This window comes from Oenanthe melanoleuca, chromosome 1, assembly GCF_029582105.1.
Source record: "Oenanthe melanoleuca isolate GR-GAL-2019-014 chromosome 1, OMel1.0, whole genome shotgun sequence".
NCBI classification, from domain to species: domain Eukaryota; kingdom Metazoa; phylum Chordata; class Aves; order Passeriformes; family Muscicapidae; genus Oenanthe; species Oenanthe melanoleuca.
Window position 1 is genome coordinate 84472599 of NC_079333.1, and position 20392 is coordinate 84492990.

The 20392-nt window shown below is 37.0% G+C and overlaps 1 protein-coding gene across 2 annotated transcripts in view; it reads right to left on the minus strand.

The window, feature by feature from the left end:
• The window catches only part of TGFBRAP1 (transforming growth factor beta receptor associated protein 1), a 95540-nt gene that overhangs the window by 72937 nt on the left and 2211 nt on the right, over nucleotides 1–20392 (minus strand). For both annotated transcript variants that reach the window (XR_008839695.1, XM_056482760.1), the window contains exons 2-5: nucleotides 19087–19788; nucleotides 12121–12315; nucleotides 11031–11185; nucleotides 5335–5417 (exon numbers count right to left, since the gene is read on the minus strand). Coding sequence is in view for 1 of the 2 variants with exons in the window: in XM_056482760.1 (XP_056338735.1) it covers nucleotides 5335–5417; nucleotides 11031–11185; nucleotides 12121–12315; nucleotides 19087–19771 (1118 nt within the window). In the remaining variant the exon portion in view is untranslated. The remainder of the gene's footprint in view (nucleotides 1–5334; nucleotides 5418–11030; nucleotides 11186–12120; nucleotides 12316–19086; nucleotides 19789–20392) is intronic.

Here is a 20392-nt window from a genome sequence, read left to right on the forward strand (position 1 = left end):
CAAAACCCAGCTGAACAGCCCTACAGCAGTCCTAGGACTGCTTTAGACTTTACCCATACATTACAGAAGCTAGTTTTCTGATGGCAGAAAAAAAAAAAAAAAGTGAACTCTTTCAGGCAAGCCACAAAGACTATGTCAGTATAATAATTCTGCAGAAAACAATAACTTCTTGTACAAAACTAAAGCTTTCAGAACATGTGTTTGTATGATGAAAACATTCTCCCCAGCCCTGAAATGCACCAGATTCCTCATCTGGCTCTCTTCTTATAGAGATTCTGTAAGCAAACCACAGATACTAATTATGCATCCTTTTAACCAATAAGTCTGTTGTACAGATAGAGTACATCTCTTGGGTGTACATCTATGGAGGCTCCTCAGGAGTGGCTTTTCTACTTCAGGTGTGAAGGATACCCTATACTTTTATTCAGAAGCAACTTGTAACATAGATATGCCAGACAAAACATTTGTCTTTCAGCCTAGATTGAAATTCCTCAAGCTATTAAAGAAGGCATGTTGTTATAGAAGAATTTTTTCTTTTCACATATGGCAAACAATCCCTAGTTTTCACAGCTAGAGTGAACTCTCTTTCCAGGCCTTGCTTAAGAAGAACAGCAGGACATCAGGATATTTTATATTTTATTTCAGGGTCAAAGTTTTTATTCAGAATTCACATTTAAAAATTAATATTCCTGAAGTGCAGGAAATACTGCACTGAAAAATAAAATGAACTCAACAGTTCTCTAAAACAAACCCTGTTTAGTTATTTTGTTGCAAACAGAACTTTCTAAAATAATTCTTATCTACCTGGTGATCAGTAAACTCAAAGACTTTCTCTTCACAACTTTGATTGGAATGAATTCCAAAAAGAAGCAAAAGAAAACACAGAAGTAGAAAAGCAGCAGATTTCTACAGGCAATAAAGTGTGAAAGACCATCATAAACAGGCTCATCCATTCACTACAGGTATGCCCTGCATCATTCACTTCTTGCCAGAGACACAATTCCAAAAACATCCAGGAAATATGAACTAGTAGGGACCATCACCGTGACAATTCCCATTTAGAACTTTTCTTTCAAGTTAATACAGTCCTTTGGCTACAAAAACCTATACCAGAAGAAGGTAATTCTGGGAGACAGGAGCAACAAACTTAAAAGCAACATCCTCTCTTCCAGAGCCTAGTGACCGCAAAGCACAGGAGTAGGAACACAGACAGTAGAGAAGAACCACAACAGACAAAATTGGGAAGCCTTCCCACGAGGAGAGGTTTGAACAGCAGGTTTTGCCAATTCATACAGAGAACTCCAACAGCCTAGAACCCACCTCCACACTAGAAAGACCCAACTCTAACTGAGGGTAAAGCATTCATGTCTACTTCAGACTTCTGCAGTTGAAATTTCTTTCAATCCTTCTTCTGGGATTTGGCTTTGAAATTCTTAGATCTACATTATGGTAAGAGGCAGAACAACCCAGAAGTAGCAAGTTCTGTCAGTGGCATGACCTGACGGTTCCAAGAATATTTGAGTTTTCAGTATTAATTTATTAGAGTAACCTAACTGCAATTTTAGCTACTGCAACTACTCTGAAATTTCAAGTCCTGAGGTCCACCAGATTAAATATATTATATGACATGCATTACACTAGAAAATTAACCCTATTTGAAGAAAGATGTTTTTTCCCTCCAATCTGAACGAATCCATAGCTTGAATAATATCCACAGACACCTCAAAATTTGTGCAGAAAAAAGGAGTCTTAATAAATCAGGAGAAATTAAAATATAAACATCAATTCCCTTGCTAGCAATGCTGTCAAGTATTTAGAGATGGCCCTAAGATTGAGTTGGAGACTATGACCATAGAAATGGATGAAGTAAAAAAATGCTATATTTAATATGCCACTTTAAGTTTTAGAACCTTGTCCTACTTCTACAGTAGCTTTTGAGTCCTTTCATCTTACCATCTAAGTTTTCCTCAATGAGGAAGTAGTCAACTACCATACCTCTGACTTCACAGATTCTGGCCTCAATGATGATCAGTTTCCAAAAGGAGAATCCACTTTCAACTTTGGCTAGCCCAAAGTCTGGGCTGTGAATCACCTGTGGTTTTCACAGCAGGTCTGACTCAAGCTCAGCTGTACAGTTTTGTTCTCCCTACAGCAGCAGTAAGCAGCAATCAAGCAGCCTCCTTAAAAGCAGCACATGAACTTCTTCAGAAAAATACCAAACAATGACCCCACCTGCACAAATGGCTAACATTTATCTCAAGGCTTATGGCTCCTGGGATTTGTGGATGTCTTGTGGATCCTTCCATCGCATCATGGACAAAACTCTCTTAGAGCAGCTACAAAGGATCTCATCTCTTTTGAAAAAGATGTCTGAGCCTTCAGCTTCTAGCATCTCAGGCTCAGCATAATACAGATAAGTTCTTATCACATAGCAGAAAACAAACTCTTGAGACATCAGTGTTGTGAAGTAACTTCCTTTTGAGTGATTCTGCATTAATTCTCTTTGGGCTCCATGTATATAAACAATGCAACAGGCAGAATCTACAAGTTTTCAGGAAGCTTAGGTCTAAATTCAGACCTTCGTATCTAGAGATATCAGAGATGCTAAAGAAGCCTACAGGGTTAACTGTTTTGGCTAAATCCCACTGGCTGTACTGGAAGCTTATATTCCTTGAATCACATTTAAGATGCAAATCCCACATCATTCCTATTTTTTATTTCCTCAGGTACGAGTACCAGCAACTTCTTAACCTTCACAGTATAGGAGAGACTTATACCTAAATTCTCTCTATAAGATTTCCAAGGTAAGAAATACTGTGTAAAGAGTTAACATTTTTATTTGTTAAAAAGAGCAAAGTTTTGAAAAGTTCCAGTATCCAGTGGATGAGAAGGCAAGCAATATCTAACCAGTAAACACTAAAGAGAATTGGTTTTCCTATGACAGATGCCAAATATCTCAGTAAGGCATGGAAAATTCAGCAAATGACCTCCTAAAAAGCACTGTTTGGTATAACTCTAATGATTAGCAACATGAAACAGCATAACTATAAATCACAACTACATAACAATCACAATTCTGTCAAACCAAAGAAGCTCTACCAGTTACTTCTTATTCAGTTTTAAGATTAATGGATCTAGATGAAGAAAATTATCCTTCTTTTGTTGAACTATTTAAGTTTCCATAAAGCTACCACATTCTTCCTTTTTGCCAACCTTCTTTAGTATTCAGAAGCACAAGTATTAACCACAAGGAACTTGGAAAATTATTCCTCTTAAAAGTTCCAGTCTTTAAGAACTATGAATTTAAGCATAAGATGTACCTGTTTCTTGAGAAGGTTATCCAAGAAGGGTAATAATGCAAAAAAATGAAGGAGTTTTAATCCAATATAATTCCCCTTGCTAAGCAGTAACTGTCAGATATTTCCATTACTAAGACAATCTCACTTCATATTTAGCCAGAAGCAGGCTCACGTATCACACAAGATCTCTGAGGAACTGCTGCTACCCTGTTTCACCACTTAAATCCCTCTTTTCTCAGACTAGGCACCAAGTTTCCCTTTGACATTAAGATTGAAGTGATTTGTAAGACCAGGTTGAAACATCTGCAGAGCAGCACACCAGGATGGGAGAAAGTGTTTTCATAGACTGCCACTATCTTTCTATTTTGCCAGTGAGCATCAGTAGGTTTAAAACGAACAAGATTGATTGAGACTGAATGGGGCACACCAGCTGTTACTCTAACTCAGTGTGCCCACCAGGGCTGAAAATCAAGGAACCTGATTACCATAACAAGTTTTGTAAGACTCACCAAAATATTTTGCTTAGCTTATGTATGGCTGGACAGAAGAAAAGCACAGAAACTTACACTCACTGGCTTTCTTCCCTGAGCAGACATCTGCAATTCATTCATCAGCAGAACTGTTGTTCTGCTTTGGAGCTGCAGCTTTTAGAGGAAGGGAACACCCTGGGATGCTGACTCAGCTGTAAAATTTGTAGCTGGACAGCACATTTTCTCATGAAGCATGTTTGTTTCTATAGAGAAGCTCCCACAATCCTATTCACTAAAGCCTATTTGTCAGATGGACTGATAATTGGAGGATGCATAAGCAATCTTGGCTCCTTCCACAAGGTGGTAGAACTCCCTACAGGATACATTTCCCTCTTTTCATTGCTCTTAAAATATTCTTAACTATACACCACCATTGTACTTCTGCTTCAGATACACAACCCAGGGGTCACATACACAGGAGTCTGAAAGATTACAAGGGTGGAGAAAGACTGCAAGTTGTTCACTAATGACAACAATTACTAGGTGATGGAGGAAGTGGTTGTGGCCAGAACAAATTGTCTCTAAATGCTGTTCAGACCTTTCCTGTCATTCTCTCATCTTCACTCAGTGTACATTGCTCATCCAAGCCCAGTGTCTCCCATTGTACTGGTGAGCAGGAGGCAAAATGACAAAATCCCTCACCAATAGCAACATTCCTCAAAGCTTTACTTTCCTTAATATATTTTCATAAATCCAAGGACAACTTTTTTCCTACACTGTAAATACGCTTACAATTGAAAATTGCCTAACCCTAATCCTATTTCATAGACTCTAAACTGATTTAAAGTGAATTTCAGCAGGTAACAAGGAGAGTTATTTTATATGGTCAGCATGCATTCCACTAACTACAGACAATGCCGTATCACAGAATGAGGCATGGCTAGCAGAAATGAAATTATCAGGTAGAAAAGAGATAACAAGCAGCATTTTCTGAATGAAAGTGGAATATTGAGGTCAATTTATAAACAAGTGACTGCTGAAATGGCTAAATCAGCAAGGTTAATACAGCCTTCAAGAACAAATCTGTCTTCTGGAAAAGGTCTAGCAGAACAAGTGTAAAGGAAATTTCAGTATCAGCACCCTCATAAAAATTAGTGCAATTGTGTCAATAATACTTACACTGTAACTTATATTTACACTACACCTTTTGTTAAAAGTATTAAAAAAAAAAGAACAAAGCAATGTTTATGCTGCAAATCACAACACAGACTCAGTGATAAAGCCTTGACCTTCATGGGCATAAAGTAAAAAAATCTCCATACATACAACACTAAATTATAAATGCTACTATGTGTTAGCATCCCCCCAAAAAAATCAGTTGCATTAACTCTTCAGCTAAAAAGTTGTTTCACCATTACTTTGTTCTTAACCCCAACAAAACCATTTTATTACACCAAACTCACATCTACATCAAAAAACATTCGAGCAACCAAATTTTTCAAACCAAGAACACTAACTCCTTATTTAAAGAAGGTAAATTATTAAATTTCTTGTCACACAATTACCTGAAGAGTTCTTTTGCTTCAAGGAACTGAAGCTGTGCAAACTGTATAAAACCTGCTTGCTGCAGGATTCGCTTGTACATTACCTATAAAAAAGAAGGAGGGGGAAAAAAAGGTTTATTATATTTGTATTTATGTAGTGCTAGTTACTACTGCAATAGCTGCCTGCCAAAAAACACCAAACAAATAATCTTCAGCCACACCTGCCAAGTCACCAGCAAAATAAACCTTGATCCTCTACATTTTAAATTAAGTACCTAAATATATTGAATCTGCTGCCTAGACTCAGCTTCTTACACAAATATGCATGAACACCACACTGTTCATGAGTACTTTCCAAAAGCAAAGTCAACAAATAGCAAGTTCAAGTTTTCTTGTTCAAATAATGACTTGCCTGGTATCACTAACTTGCCTCAAGTTTTTTCTCAAGTCATTTGCAAACATAAAAGCCAATGGTTATCTTTCAAGTTTCCCATGATTCAGTAAGAACAAAAAATAAAGATGGTCCCACTTGACCACACACAGCCACTTTCTTCCTGTCTCATCTCTCTGGTGCAAAATTGCTGGCAATTCTCATAGTCTCATCCCCAGCTGATGGCCATATTTTTGACTTTCTGCCAGCTTTGCTACTTTGATTTTTTTTTAAATAAAAAAATTCTTCCAAAACAGCTCAACCTATCCAATATGCAGTACATTAAGCAATGTCCCATAAAAATATGGTTAAAAACCAAGTAACCATAATATGGAAGCTATTTGTTATCAAGCTTTACTGTTAAGGTCACATCTAGACAGAAAATGTTTAAATTAAGCTCAGCAGAAAGAGAACACAAAAACTATTTTAAATGATAGTTATTAAATCTGAAAGGTTTACTATCAATTACAAGATTAAATGAAATCCCTGTGCTCAGAATATTTTCAACAGCAAAAGAGAAGTATTAAAAGCAAGGAACCTAAACTGAGCCCTGCAGAGCATCCCCTTTCATGACAACACTGGTACTTTGGCAAATATACCCAGCTACCTTCTCATGTCCTCAGTCTTCCCCTTCAATTTGCTCATGAATACACAGCTGTCTAATGTTGCACACTGTACATGAAGGCTGTTACTAATATTAGACTTTAAAAAAACATTTCCAATAAAAATACCCAGAGAAACTACAATACAATAGGAACATATTCCAGGAAGGAACTGCTGAAGAGCACCAGGAACCGAGTGGACTGATACTCTGATGATTTTTCACCTTGATTAAAGATTATGGATTTACCAACAGAAAAGCTTGGCTTCAGTCCACTTAGAGTGTGCATGATTTACTAATGGTTTGTCTAATGGAAATACTTAATCTCTGTTGTTAGCAAGTCTCTAAAATGCTTTGTAAGGGTGGGGGCCATTTTTGTCTCCCCAGTGTACAGGAGAAAAGGGGAAACAGAGAAATGTTATCAGGCACAGTTTTTCAGACAAACATAACAATAGAAAATTAAACAAACAATACTTCATGACATCTTTATATTAACTAATACTTTACATTCAAGTGCAAGGTGAAAAAACAGAGTTCACTAAAGCTAAAAGAGAATTTAATTAGAGTTGCAAAGTAAAACTTCTTTAGGGGACAGACTCAAAAAATAGCCAAAATATTTTGGATTTCTGACAGTGTTACTAGATCAATACACAGTAATCTGTGAACCAATGAATACCCACCTGGTCACCTTCCTAAGGAAACTGCTGAAGGATTTAATTCTGCAAATATTTGCATCTCATGGCAGCAGAAAAATGTTAAAATCCAGTCTGACTTTCCAGGGACTTCTCACCCCACTGACTAGTACCAAAAATAGATATGCTGGGGATTTTCACCCCCAAAGCATGTTTTCAATTTTTGCAATAGAGTGATCACTAAAATTTACATATTTAGTCAATTATGGTATTATAATAAAGTTTGAATTAATCTCACTGAAAGCAATGCTTTAGTTGTAGAGCTTAGTCTGTACAGCATCTTTTTACCAGAAAGTAGAAAAGAGCTCATTGATAGTATAACTATAGGCTGAAGGAACCAGCTTTAAATTTGAACTGATAAAGTGGTATTCACTTTCATTTAAATGTTGACATTACATTCAATTCTCCCTTAAAGGCATACAACAAAAAATCATGGAATAACTTCAGACAGACACTTTCTGAACTTTTTAAAGATGCAATTATGAGATAGAGAGTACCCAGGTAGATTTTTGGCTGACAGTATAAACACTAGATATTAAGATGTCCTAGGGTAAAGATTATAGAAGAAAACGAAAGGTATTATGGAAAATCCAGTATTCCCTTTCTCACAGATTTTTAAGATTGGGCTAGACCTACATGTCAAACACACAGTTAAATTCAGTTTATGACAGAAAAAAAGCCTCAGTGTTTTTTTTTGTCAGATCTGGAACAAGCTTCTTTTAAAAAGATACTAAGCTACAGCAAGTCAAAATTCAACACATTGTTTAGTCCTTCATAATTTCTGAAGAACCACCATAGGACTTGCAATTCTCTAAGCAAATTCTGCACTGTTGACTGAATTCACATAAAAAAACAGTCACTACAAGAACATAACATAAGTTTTGTATTAATTCACATTAAAAAAAGCAATAGGAAAAAGAAAGAAGACTGCTGAAGTGTGTTTGCTGCAGTGAAGTCTTAATTCTCTCAACAGCCAAAACGTCCTTTCTAAAATGGTCAGAATTACCAACTACATTGTCCAGTGGAATTCTTCTAGAAAAACTTTTGGTCAGATTTGGGTGCAGTTGATATGTTTTTTGAAACTAAAAAGAATTAGGAAGAAAAAAAAAAAAAAAGAGAGATACCTATGCAAGATGTGTGTCAATCTAACCAAGGTCTTCACTACCATCAACCATGATTTCTGCAAACGTCAGCTGTCCTGAAAAATTAATAAGTAGTATTCAGTCATTTCATGGTAGCATGGTAGAAAAGCCTTTGTATCCTTCTATCACAAATTCTATCCAGCAGAACCATCTCCTTGGAACACTTTTGCTTAGTGTTTTTTACCTAGCAGGAATTCCTCACGCTCAACAACAAAGAAATTTTCCTCTATTATGGCAAAGCTAAATTTGCAGCCTGCAGGGACCACAAGCTAAATATCAGGTCAGAGCTTTTCAGGCATGACCTGCTACTTTTCAATAACTAAATATTGACTGTACAAATAATTCTGAGAGTACAGTACTTCACTGTTGCTATTCCACCATCATTCTGCATTACCAGCATATATATACATATATATTTATGCTGTTATACAGAGGGAGAGCATGCACCCTTGTATGTATGCAATGACAAAGTATTGTACTGTAGGGGAAAAATCCCATGTCCTCAAATCTGCCCTGCAGTGTCCTGAGTTCAAGTGACACATAAGATGGCATCAGGCACTGCAAGAACTAAAGCATCATGTGACAAAGGGAAGGCTATACTTCATGAACCAGACAAAAATAATCACTCTTATGCATGGATAGATTATAGTGGCTGGACCAAGTGCCTTCATGCCAATCCTATGCTCTCTCTACTACTGCTTGTACAAAATGGCAAAATAAGGCCTTTGAAGTGTCAGCTGTTCAGGATTCAGTAATGCTTGCAAAACAGATACCAGAAGATACCTATCAGAAAATACAAATTTTCTAATAGATACATATTATTTGAGGATTGCTCTCAGAAAGGAGTTAGAAATGAGTGACTGTGTAATCAATTAAAGTATGTCAAAGAAATGTTGCAAAAACATATGTAAGGCATGCAATTTGGTTGAGGCCCAGCAGACCTATATTACACAAGCCTACAGAAAAGAAAGTCTGATGTGCCTGTAACAAACTTGTAACAACAGCAGGTATCACCTTAGAAAGCAAACCAACATGTTACATTCCAGCTGCAGACAAGCTCTGAAAAACTAATGTCTCAAAACTAAGCCAAGCTGAGTCATTTCAATAGGAGTCAGTGGGAAAATCCATCAATTCAAGAATTTGATAATTGGTTAATATCAATTTGCAAATACACCCCAGAAAACAGAACAGGTTATTTTGCTTGCAAATACTATGTTTTCTGGTTTGCAGCTGTAGCATTGAGTTAAAGTAACCAAACAACCTGAGAAGCACACTGAGTTAGAAAGAACTTACAATATTCTAGGAAACTAATTTCAGGAAGACCAACCCTGTGCACTTAAGATTTTTGTGAAAAGAAAGTACCATATTTTAAAGGGTGAAACATACTAAATGCAAGAAAACTTGAGGAGGAATGAGATTCTACATCATGTATTTTAAATAATGAATTGTAGTTCATCTGTGGCAAAACGCAGAAAGTAATCTCCCACACTAAGTCTACATAAACTGTAAAGAAATAATTGGAAAATTATAGGTCATCACACATAGAAGACATTGATTAAATCATGCATCCTGCCCTCATAGTGAGATTTTTGTTTGCTTCTTTAAACAGATTAGAAAAGCAGGAAGTGAAGATGCAAAATAAAACATGGTGGAAACTGAAGTCTGTATTTGCCTAAATACTTTCCAGTTTCAAGTACTTTCAGGTAGTTGGACCTTCACAAAAGGATAGCAACAATTTTCTCAACAAGCTTTTTAGCTCCAGCAGTCTACCAGCTGCTCATTTAAGAGAGGAGTTAAGGATCAAAATGAAAGCTGATACAAGTTTTCATTTAATGATTGCCTTTCAATGGCCTTGACCCAAACTAAAATGAAAAGGAATTAGAAGCTTCTTAAAATTAAAACAAAAGAAAAAAAAATCCTGACAGTCAGAATAATTTTGACCCATTGCAATCCTGTAACTTCCAGAGTCATGTTTCAAACTTTACACCTTCCTAAACAAGCTAAAAGTAACACAACTGTTTTAATGGCAACAAAATGCTCCACAGTATACTTTAAAAAAGGAAAAAAGGAAAAAAGCTTTTCTGCAGGTTACAGATCGAATTTTGCTTTTACCATAGGAAGGAAACTAAGTCAAATATTTGCTCACCTACTCCATGAGTAGAGATGTCATGCTGCTTTTTACAAGTCTCTAAATAGGAGCAAATACAGTAGAATATGTATGGCAATATAAACCAGACATAGAAGGGAATGAGTACAAATCTTTAACCAACTGTAATCAAAGAGTTTGTAAGACACTTCAACAGAAAAACACCTTTAAATCTGAGTTACACAGCAGTACAAGTACTACTTGTAAGAGCTTGGAAGTAAGATGCATTTGCTTGAGATTTCCCATCACTTAACTTGGAAGTTAAGTGCTGCTGTGGAGTTTAGGATATCATTAGAATCTTTGATAAAAGAAGTAAAATTTCAAAATTTTGCTTTGAAATAAAGTATATATTTTTAAACAGCAATAGCAAATAATAACAATCTAGTAGCAAAGAAGCATCCATTGGATTTTCTGCCACTAGGTTTCTGGTTTTGCTTTGTTTTCAATTCTCTTAAGTTACACACTTGAAAAAAATTCAACAGAATCCCAGAAGAACAAGAGCATTCAACCCTGCCCATGTCACAGCTTCTCTAAGTACAAAACAATTCAGCAGAATACCTATTCCCTCAGGCTGAAATCATAAAAGGTATTACTACTTCTCTACAATGCAAATTCCTCCCCCACCTTCTCCAATTGCTTGACTGATGAAGTACATGACCCCACTGTGAAATTTGTGTTTTCATGAAAACTAAAAGGAAGGACAGACCTGAAATTTCTCTTTTGGAATATTCCTTCGAGCTCCTTTTGCTAGAACAAGGGCTTCTTCCACTCTGTGGCTAGCTAGAAGATCTTGAATCTGTTTCTCCAAAGGTAGTGGCACCAAGATATACACACCTTTGTTAGTAGCAACAATCACCTTTCCTAGACAAAACAAACAGATATATTTAATTTACAGCCTCTACAGAAAAAAAGCAATTTCAGAAGTCAGCTTTAAAACACACAGTTTAAGATAAAAGAACCTAAACAGTGTTAAAAGTCCCAAAAGTGACCTTTGCTGCTATCACATTTACTTGATAGTACAGTTTACCTATGAATTTCACCTCAGAGATATAGGGATAAGAGTAAATTTATTTAGTTATAGCAGATTTGTTCCACTCCAATTAAGAGAAACTGGCTAGAATCACTTATGATGAACTAAGCTGGTACGGCCACTGAAATTATTGTTCAGATTCCAGAGAGTAGGAACTTTCAACTAAGCCATACATCAAATCTAGCAAGTAATATACAGCTCACAGTGCTAGTTTGTAGCTTTTCTGAGGGAAAAAAAAAAGTACTAGCATAGTATATTCCACACTTAAGAGTTCTCAATTGAAGAACAGATCAATAGAAATTTTTGCATTTTTTTGTTTAACAATTCTATGTGAAAGATCCAATTTTAAACCTCTTACACAGATACTTTTAAAGTTATTCTTCTTTTGTATTCCTTTCTAATATGTAATAATTTTTTCAGAATAGTCAATGGACAAATACCTGTAGGTGACAATTATTGAGCTGTAGCATTAAATAAACACTGCTCCTTTGAAAGAAATAATCAAGTTACAAGAAAAAGCTCTAACTCCATAGACTCCTACCCAACAATTAACTTGACAATTACAGCACATTTAGTAAGCATACATTTTGTTAGAAGTGAGGAATTTTGAAATACTGAAGTCTACAACGAATGTAACCAGGAAAGGGTTTGCAATATAGGTTTCAACAGTCAACATACTTGTTAGATACTTTGTTTAAAAAACAAACCCAAGTGACTGCAGGGTTGCTCCAGAATTAGTAATGCAATGAAGTGTCCTTCTCAGTACCTTCAAAGTCCTGTAGAATGTGTCCTTCTTTAAAAGGCAGGGTTTGCTTTTGCTGCTGGTCCAGCATGCTGTGCACCGTGATGAACTCATCATCGAGAGCAACCACATAAGGAAAGCACAAAGCTGCCCCAAGCACGTTCTCTGACCAGTGTACTGGGGCACGCTGTGAAATCCCATCTACAGTAGCAAACATGCCTACAAAAAGGGAAAAACAAAGCCTGAGACTCGGGCTAGTTGAAGACTGTTGCTTTTCCAACACAAAGCATGGGTACTAAGGTACAGCAATGGAAAGTCTCAGAGCAGGTGCAGTATCAGGCAGCATGATGACAACACATCACATCTCCCTGGAACTGACATGTTGGTTAATTCAGTTCAATTTTTTTTTATTTTCCATTCTCCTTCAGCACAGGAACAGATAACGCCAAAAACAGAGGAGAGATGAATACTGAAACAAACTAGCAAGAATTATTCAAGTTTAGTAAGTTTAAAAGTTTTCTTAAAGGAATTACACCATGTAGCTTGAATTAATTTCAGAATAGTAACATTTACCGAGACTCAACTTTCAAACAGTCTTGCCTTAGAAGGAGCTGTGGACCTGCACCACTTGACTTTTTGGCAATGCAGATGTGTTTGTTCTTGTAGTGTCCAATTTCTAAAGAGCATTTTAGTGGACACAATTGTTTACTTACACTTTTTCACTTTTGCTACAGCCAACATTTCCAGAGAACAAGGGCCCAGCTCCTTGGGCTGAGTCACTTCCTGCGAAGCATCTGTGTTTTCTATCATTTCAAAAAATGCAGAGGCTGTGTATAAAGCAGCACAAAGACTTTCTATAATCCCAATGATAACTCCTATGCTGTCTTCAGAATAACCAGATTAAAGCTTCAGTTAATTTGCAGGGTGGATTTTTGTCATTACCTTTCCTCATGTCTATTCTGTCCTCCATTCTTCTCCTAGCTTAACAGACTTAAATTGCTTTAGGACCACATGCCATTGGTTCTATTAATTCTACTTGATATTTCCCAGTTCTGAAGAGAATTTTCAGTCACAATTAATTCCCAGAGAGAAGAGAAATTCAAAATTAATTCAAGAGAATTTTCAGTCACAATTTTCAGGCCTAGTTCCATAAAGATTTACTGGCACAGTGTAAACTTCTGTTCTAAATATGAATTCATACTCCTTAAACCAAGTACTCTCATGCCATTAAAAAGACATGCCCCTGAAAATTGATCTTTGGCAGCAGTGAGCCACTTGACAGATGGCAGAGTAAGTCTGAGCTCTAAAGAACAGAAGAGATTAAAAGATTACGTTATTCAATTTACAAAATCTCTTCCAAACAGAGGATAATGAGGCAAGGCAAGTTGGGTACAAGGCCCTTCTTGAAATGAAAAAAAAAAAAAAAAAAAAAAAAGGAAACAGAAAACAAAACAGAAGGTTGTAGACTTTTACAGAACTACAGTGTAGAGACCAGGCTTTTGGATCCCTTACAGCATCTTTCAAATTATCAGCTCTTTCTCCTTGACTAAGGGTTCTTTTTCACTATGATGATCAGCTTTTCAACCAGAGCACCTTACAGAAAATACTTTTTGGGTTGTAATATATAATTCCTAATTTACTCTATAGATCTTGATATTCTTAAGACTCAGAAGTAAAATTTTATGTCAGGCAAAATGTACTGTCCAGTTTTAAAAGCTTTCAGTTGTTATTCCATTGTATAATCCCACTTCAAAATGTGGGGAAAAACCTGTACTAAATACATACTAATCAGGAGAAAATTCAGGGCTTATTATATTAATAAGCCTAATAAAGACTAACAAAGACTAAAGCTTAATAAAGACTAATTCTTAGGTTTTTCTATTTTTATGATGCTCTAACATAAATAATGATAAACCCCATATTTTTTTAAATTAAAAAGCTCTTCTTTAGGTAATTAAAAAAATTCTTTATGGAAGTGAAAAGGTATGCATTCAAGTCAATGTCTCTCTGTAAGAGATGTCTCTCTTCAATAGCTAGGGCTTCTGTGGCAGAATGATACATTATCTGTCTTCATCCAGTTCTCACCTAAGGATAACAATAAACATAACTACAACCAGAAACCACAGCCTTTTTATAGTACAGGAATGCATCTGATGAAATTTGAGATGAGGACAGCAATCAATTCCATATTAAAAACTGCATAAGCTACCCAATAATTACAAGAGTTACCTGAAACAAAGCTACACTGTTTTCAGCACCAAGAGATATTGAAATATTTTGTATCATCTGCAAACTTGTGAAAACCTTCCCTACCAGCCATGTTGTTAAAATGATGTTAGTATTGACCCAGCATTGGGCCCCTGGGGTACAAGACTAGTGACTGGCCTGCAGCTGCACTCTGCTCTTCTGACTACAAATCTTTCAGCCAAGCTTTCAATCCACCTCAACTGTTTCTCCAGCTCATTCTTCATCTGTTTGTCTACAAAGGATGTCATGGCAGAGAGCGTCAAAGCCTTGCTGAACTTCACAGAATCAGAGCTCTCCCCTCATTGGCTATGCTTCTACTTAATCACAGAAGACAGTCTGGTCAGACAATTTCCACCTCTTAAATCCACATGGATTTCTTCAAATCACATTCTTGTCCTTTGTATATTTGGAAACAGTTTCCAGGATCTTCTGAGCTCACCTTCCTGAGGATCAGGATATGGACAGATATACTTCCCTGGTTCTTTTCTCTTGATCACCTAAGGCAGAAGTGAAAACATTTGTTTTCTTCCAGTCCTGAGGAACATCCTCTGATCATCATGATCTTTCAGAGATAATAAACTGGCCTCACAATGACATTGATCATCGCCCTCAAGCACTCATGAGAATATCCCATCAGGTCCCATGGATTTGTCTGTCCAGTTTATTTAAATATTCCATAATGTGATCCTTCTCTGCTGAGGGTAGGTTTTTGTTGCTCCAGATTTTCCCACTGTTCCTAAGGGCTGATGATTCCTGAAAGGTCATATCAGCAGCTCATGTAAAGAAGGCATTAAGCAACTCATTCTTTTCAATGCCCTTTGGGATCAGGTCCTCTGCTCCATTTAACAGTAGGCTTCCATTAGCCCTCCTGCATTGTTGATATGCTTGCAAAAGCTCTTTTTGCTGCCCTACATGGTGTTCAGCAGAGTCAATACCAGATGGACATTGGCCTCCACCCTGGTTTTGGATAAAGCTACTGCTCTTAGCAGCAGGTGTTTTGGATTCAGTATGAGAACATTGTTGATAACACACTGATGCTCAACAGAGCATCATGTCCTTCATCATGTCCTCAGTCACCATCAATGCACTCCAGAAAACTCCTGGCCTGCCTGTTCCAGGCACTCACCACAATGAGTTTGCTCACTAACCCAAATCCATAAACTCTCATCTGCCTCCTCCTTTTTTCCAAGGCGCCCCACCCATCTTAAAGGGTAACCCCTATCTCAGCTGTTACAACACAGCTGTGCTGACTTCCCGGGAAAAGTGAGAGCTTCCATTACCATGATGTTTTGTAAAGACTTCTTTCTCTGCATATGCCTGAAGCAGAATTCCTTCAGCTCTGTTTGTGCTTATGAAGTCTCTTATGACACCATCTTGCACTGATTTGTTTGCCAACACAGCCTACCACCACCACGCCTGATCTAAATCCAACTCACCATGTTGCTCAGTCAAGTTGGCAAAAGTGCTTTTGCCTTACTTGACCTGATGGATCCCATCTCTTTCCTAAATAGGGATCCATAGTCCTTAAAGACAAAACCCATCACCACAAGCTGTCAATCAGTTGGTGAACTGCACAATCCAGGTACTCCTCCTCAAGATGTTCTTCCTTATCAGCAGGATTGATGAGAATACCCCCATCTCCAATATGAGGGAGTCTCCCACTACTATTATTTGCTAATTCCTCCTGGTGCTATTGCATTGTACACACTCAGATGATTTGCTGGACAGCACTTCCTGCTTTTCTTCTGCTACTGTAAGCACTGAGCATACTATAAAGATGTAGATTAGCAAGCAGAGAAGAAGAATTCTTCCAGTTATGAGAAGTCACAAGTTTCCAGTGTTGGCCATCAGAGAACAGCAGAGACTCAGCCTGTCCTTCCTCTTTGTACAGCTGGAGACTGAAGGCTCATGCCTGGGTGCCGGATAAGATTCAATTTCCTTTCTGCATCCCTGGTGCCATGTACTCTGCAGACCTCCTGCTGCATCTCATTTACTTGGCAACAGAAATCCTCAACCAAGCACACACCTCCCATGGGCAAGGACAACATCTTTAGTTGGCCCAGTCTCATCAAGAGGCAGGAGGCACTTTGTGCAGCTCAGGGTGTGAGGAGCTGCACCCTCCATTAGCCCTGAGTCAATACCTCAGACCTTTTGGGGCTGTTGCTCCATCTGGTGCTGGGGAGCATATCCTGTGCCAATATTATTAAGAAGTATCTGCTGTAAGTTTAAACACTTAAAGCCTCTGTACAGCAGGAAATCTGATTAAAAACATGCAGCCAGAGCTTCACAAACTCAAAAACTGAATTTTGGTAAGCAGTTTCACACACACCAGAAATAATTGATTTTCAATTGTAAATTAACTAATTACTGGTCAGAATGAAGAAGCACAAAAAATGAAGTTCCTCCTCCTTTTAAAAGAATGAGCTCAATACTAACTGCAAGCAAAGACAACAAAGTACCAAATGGCTGAGGAACTGCTATGAACAATTCTAACAGTCAGTTTAAAATCCAGTGTCTAGATAAAGAAAAAGAAAACTCAGAAATGTTTTACTTTACAATTTTGAACACTTGCTTTTTGCCAATCTAAATTCCAGTCTTAACTCAAAAGAAAATAAATATAATGTCACTTCAAACACACTAAAGCCAAATACATTAATGCAGAATATCTCCACCACTGTAAAAGAGGCTGAACTTAGCATAGATGCTCTGCCAAGTGCCAAACCAGCATGTCCTGATTCATGAGACATACAAAAGCAAATCAAAATTAGAACTGAAGATTAATATCAAGCCTTCTCAAGTCCATGCATTCCACAGCAGAGGCCCACCTGAGATACCAAAATGCACAATGCTTATCTATTATAAAGGCGCACAACCATCTTCATAACTTCAGAGACATGTATTAAAGACACTAGGAATTCTACCAAGCAGGAACAGCAAGATAGATAATACTTAGTCAAAACAGCAGTGCACAGGGAATAGAGAAAATGAGCTAAAAAAAGATTAAACAAGGAAAAACTATACAGTTGATAGCAAATACTCTAAATGGCCTCTGAGGCACTACAAGAAAGACTTTGCCTGTATGATGAGGAAAAAGATGGTTTATAGCATGTTTACAGCAGCAGAAGTGCACTTGCTTAAGATCTCCCATACCTGACATTCTAAGCCCAGAACATTCTACTTACACAAGGATGTTGGATGTCAAAAGTAACCTTCTTTTCATGTATCTCTCTTACAGTACACCAGACAAAAGCAGGTCAGATTAAATAAAATTCTGATTCCTAGCTAAATATAATTATGCTTTTGAAATTATATTCTTAAAAGAAAAAAAAAAAAAAAGAGAAATTACTTGAATGGAATCTTGTTCGACATGCTTAAAAAAATTTAAAAACTAAAGTAAAAATGGAATCTTCTCAGAAAATCACCTAATTCACAAATTTTAACTTCCCTAGCACTACTAAAACAGTTTATGTCCAAAAATACATGTCCATATTAAAACAACTAAGGGCATTAATAGGAAGTGGCAGCCAAAATAACTTAGAAAAGTCCTGTATCTAAAAAAAAACCAAAAACAAATTCATCTTGGAACGTCTTTAATTAGCATAAACTCAAATTCTATGGAGTCTACTTCTTTAGAGAAAAGTTGGTCAGTTGATGTACATCTTGCAATCTGGTCACAAAGGAAAATGTCAATATAAGCAACTGATTTTCTTTGGTGTTTATATTGCACACTTCATTTTCTTTGGAATTTATATTAAAAAGCCAAAACACGAATTAATACCCTAAACAGCTGTGAACCTGGTGCCCTGCTATTCCTGAAGTTTTAGAAAAAATACATAAACTGTGTCTCCTGAAAGGAGAGTCATATGGCAAACAGCATGAAAGCATTCTGCCTGTGGTCTGTCAGCTCTGGAATATTGCAGCTTTTCCAAAAAAAGCTCAAGATTACTGACCTCACAGCATATTGTTGATTTAGATAGATTACAGTAGTCCTTACAGTCATGTCTTAGACAACAGCATGATTTCACATGATCTAACTTTGGTTTTGCAGTACTTAAACTATCATTTTGTGTAACACAGAGCTGAAAAATACTACCAAAAATATTAAGCATATGGGAGCATAAAAACTGGGTAGTATCTGTTAACACCTACAGTTAAGACAGCATTTACTATTATAGGAGTTAGGATACAACTTACTTCCACTAAAATTTCTTACTAACACTGTAGTAAAACATACCTTCTTGTGAATCTGTTAAAACCTATACAATGGACTTCATATGAGCTCCTCTGAATAGCAACTGAGGAAAAAAATAATTCATCTACACTAATTGAAGAATTTTGTAGCAATGTGGAGCTCCACAAACCCAGTCCCCCTAACCATTACAGACTATCAATCTCTAAAATTTCACTTGGTACTCAACAATTTTTTTGCTAAGAGCTGCAAGACATAATGAAATAAAGCTTTGATTAAAATAAAGCACATGATTAGAATAAAAATAATCATAAAATTTTGTGCATTAAAAACACAGAGTGTTTTTTTATAGTTATAACAGTATTCTAGAGTTATAATAGTACTAAGTATCAAAAATTTACCGTCCACCTTTTCATCTTAGCATTCCAATACAGACCTGTGAAGGAAAGCATCATTATTATGCATAACACTTAATTAGTAAAGCTTTGCTGCAGAAATTCAGAGAAAAAAAGAGAAGTTAAAAAACTGCAAAAATTTAAAATCCTTAGTCTCACCTAGGCCTCCGGGGCCAGCCAACAGAAACTCTTGTCTGCCTATTCTTTTCACAATTGGCCGCTTCTCATCACTGCAATAAGGAAACAGGTCCTGGGAGACGCCAGTATTATAATTCAAAATTATATACTGTGTAGTAAGGGCAAGGCATAAGTAGTAACCATCTACAGCCACAGCACAAGGTTGCTCTGGAGTAAACACTTCCTTCACTATCTGGACTCTGTCTTCAAACACCATGAACATTTGAATGGTCCGACGCTTGACTGAGATAATGCAAACTTCAACGCAGAAAGGATCCCCACTCACAGGGTTTTCATTCAGTGTGAATGTCACAGCTCCTTTGATCCTAGCACCAGTGGGGACAGGCTCCAAGTTGATCATGTTCACTAGTGTTATCGTGTTGTCACAAAGCACAAGCAGTCTGGTGAGGGCAGAGGCTGCTTTCAACTCACTCACAGGCTTCTTCAGACCCAGGTATTTGTGTAGTTGCTTGGTGGCAGCAAAAGTTATTTTTCCAGCTGTCGATACCTTTTCATCCAACAGAAAGTGATAGATAAAGCAGTCATTGGTTCCAATATAGAGGTTCTTCCCACAACACTCAATGCACTCGATGTTGATGTAATTTTTGTCTCCCATTAACATCTCCCGCTCAACAGCAGAAACGAGCTTGAAAGCTTTAACGCTCATTGTGTCTTCTGGGTGATCTAATTAAAGAGAAAAAGACACTACTGTTTACCTCTGCACATAGAATCAAATATCACTGACAGCAATTTAACATTCACTGATACAAAAACTTAACTACTGCACTTTTTAATAGTCTATACTCTATTTCCAACCCAACTACACAAGTCAGAGCAAGCACACACATTAATAACCCCAGAAATAAATCAAATTGTATGTTTCCACTTCTAACCTATTCTGAAACAGATTCACAACAGCATCCAGCTATTCTGAAGTGATGCTTTCTCCACAAACAGCCAGCATGTTATTGGCTCTCACAGACACTGGAACTACAAGAGGTTATTGCCAGTACTTAGTTACTTATAAGCCTGTCATGCACAAGTTTCTATCACCTGTACATAAAAACAGACAAGCTTCAGGTCTTAGATTTCCTGAGAGCCACAAGGCATTTAGTGCTACTAGTTAACATGTCATGTTGCTTTACATTCCACTGTAGGCCTATTAATACACAGTCTTTTCACAAAATGTCACAGGTATATTCCATTTTAACACATATTTTACATTCCTTGGTCTCCAGCAGTCAGAAATACATACTTTTCAAGCCAATTAAATAATAATAACTTATAC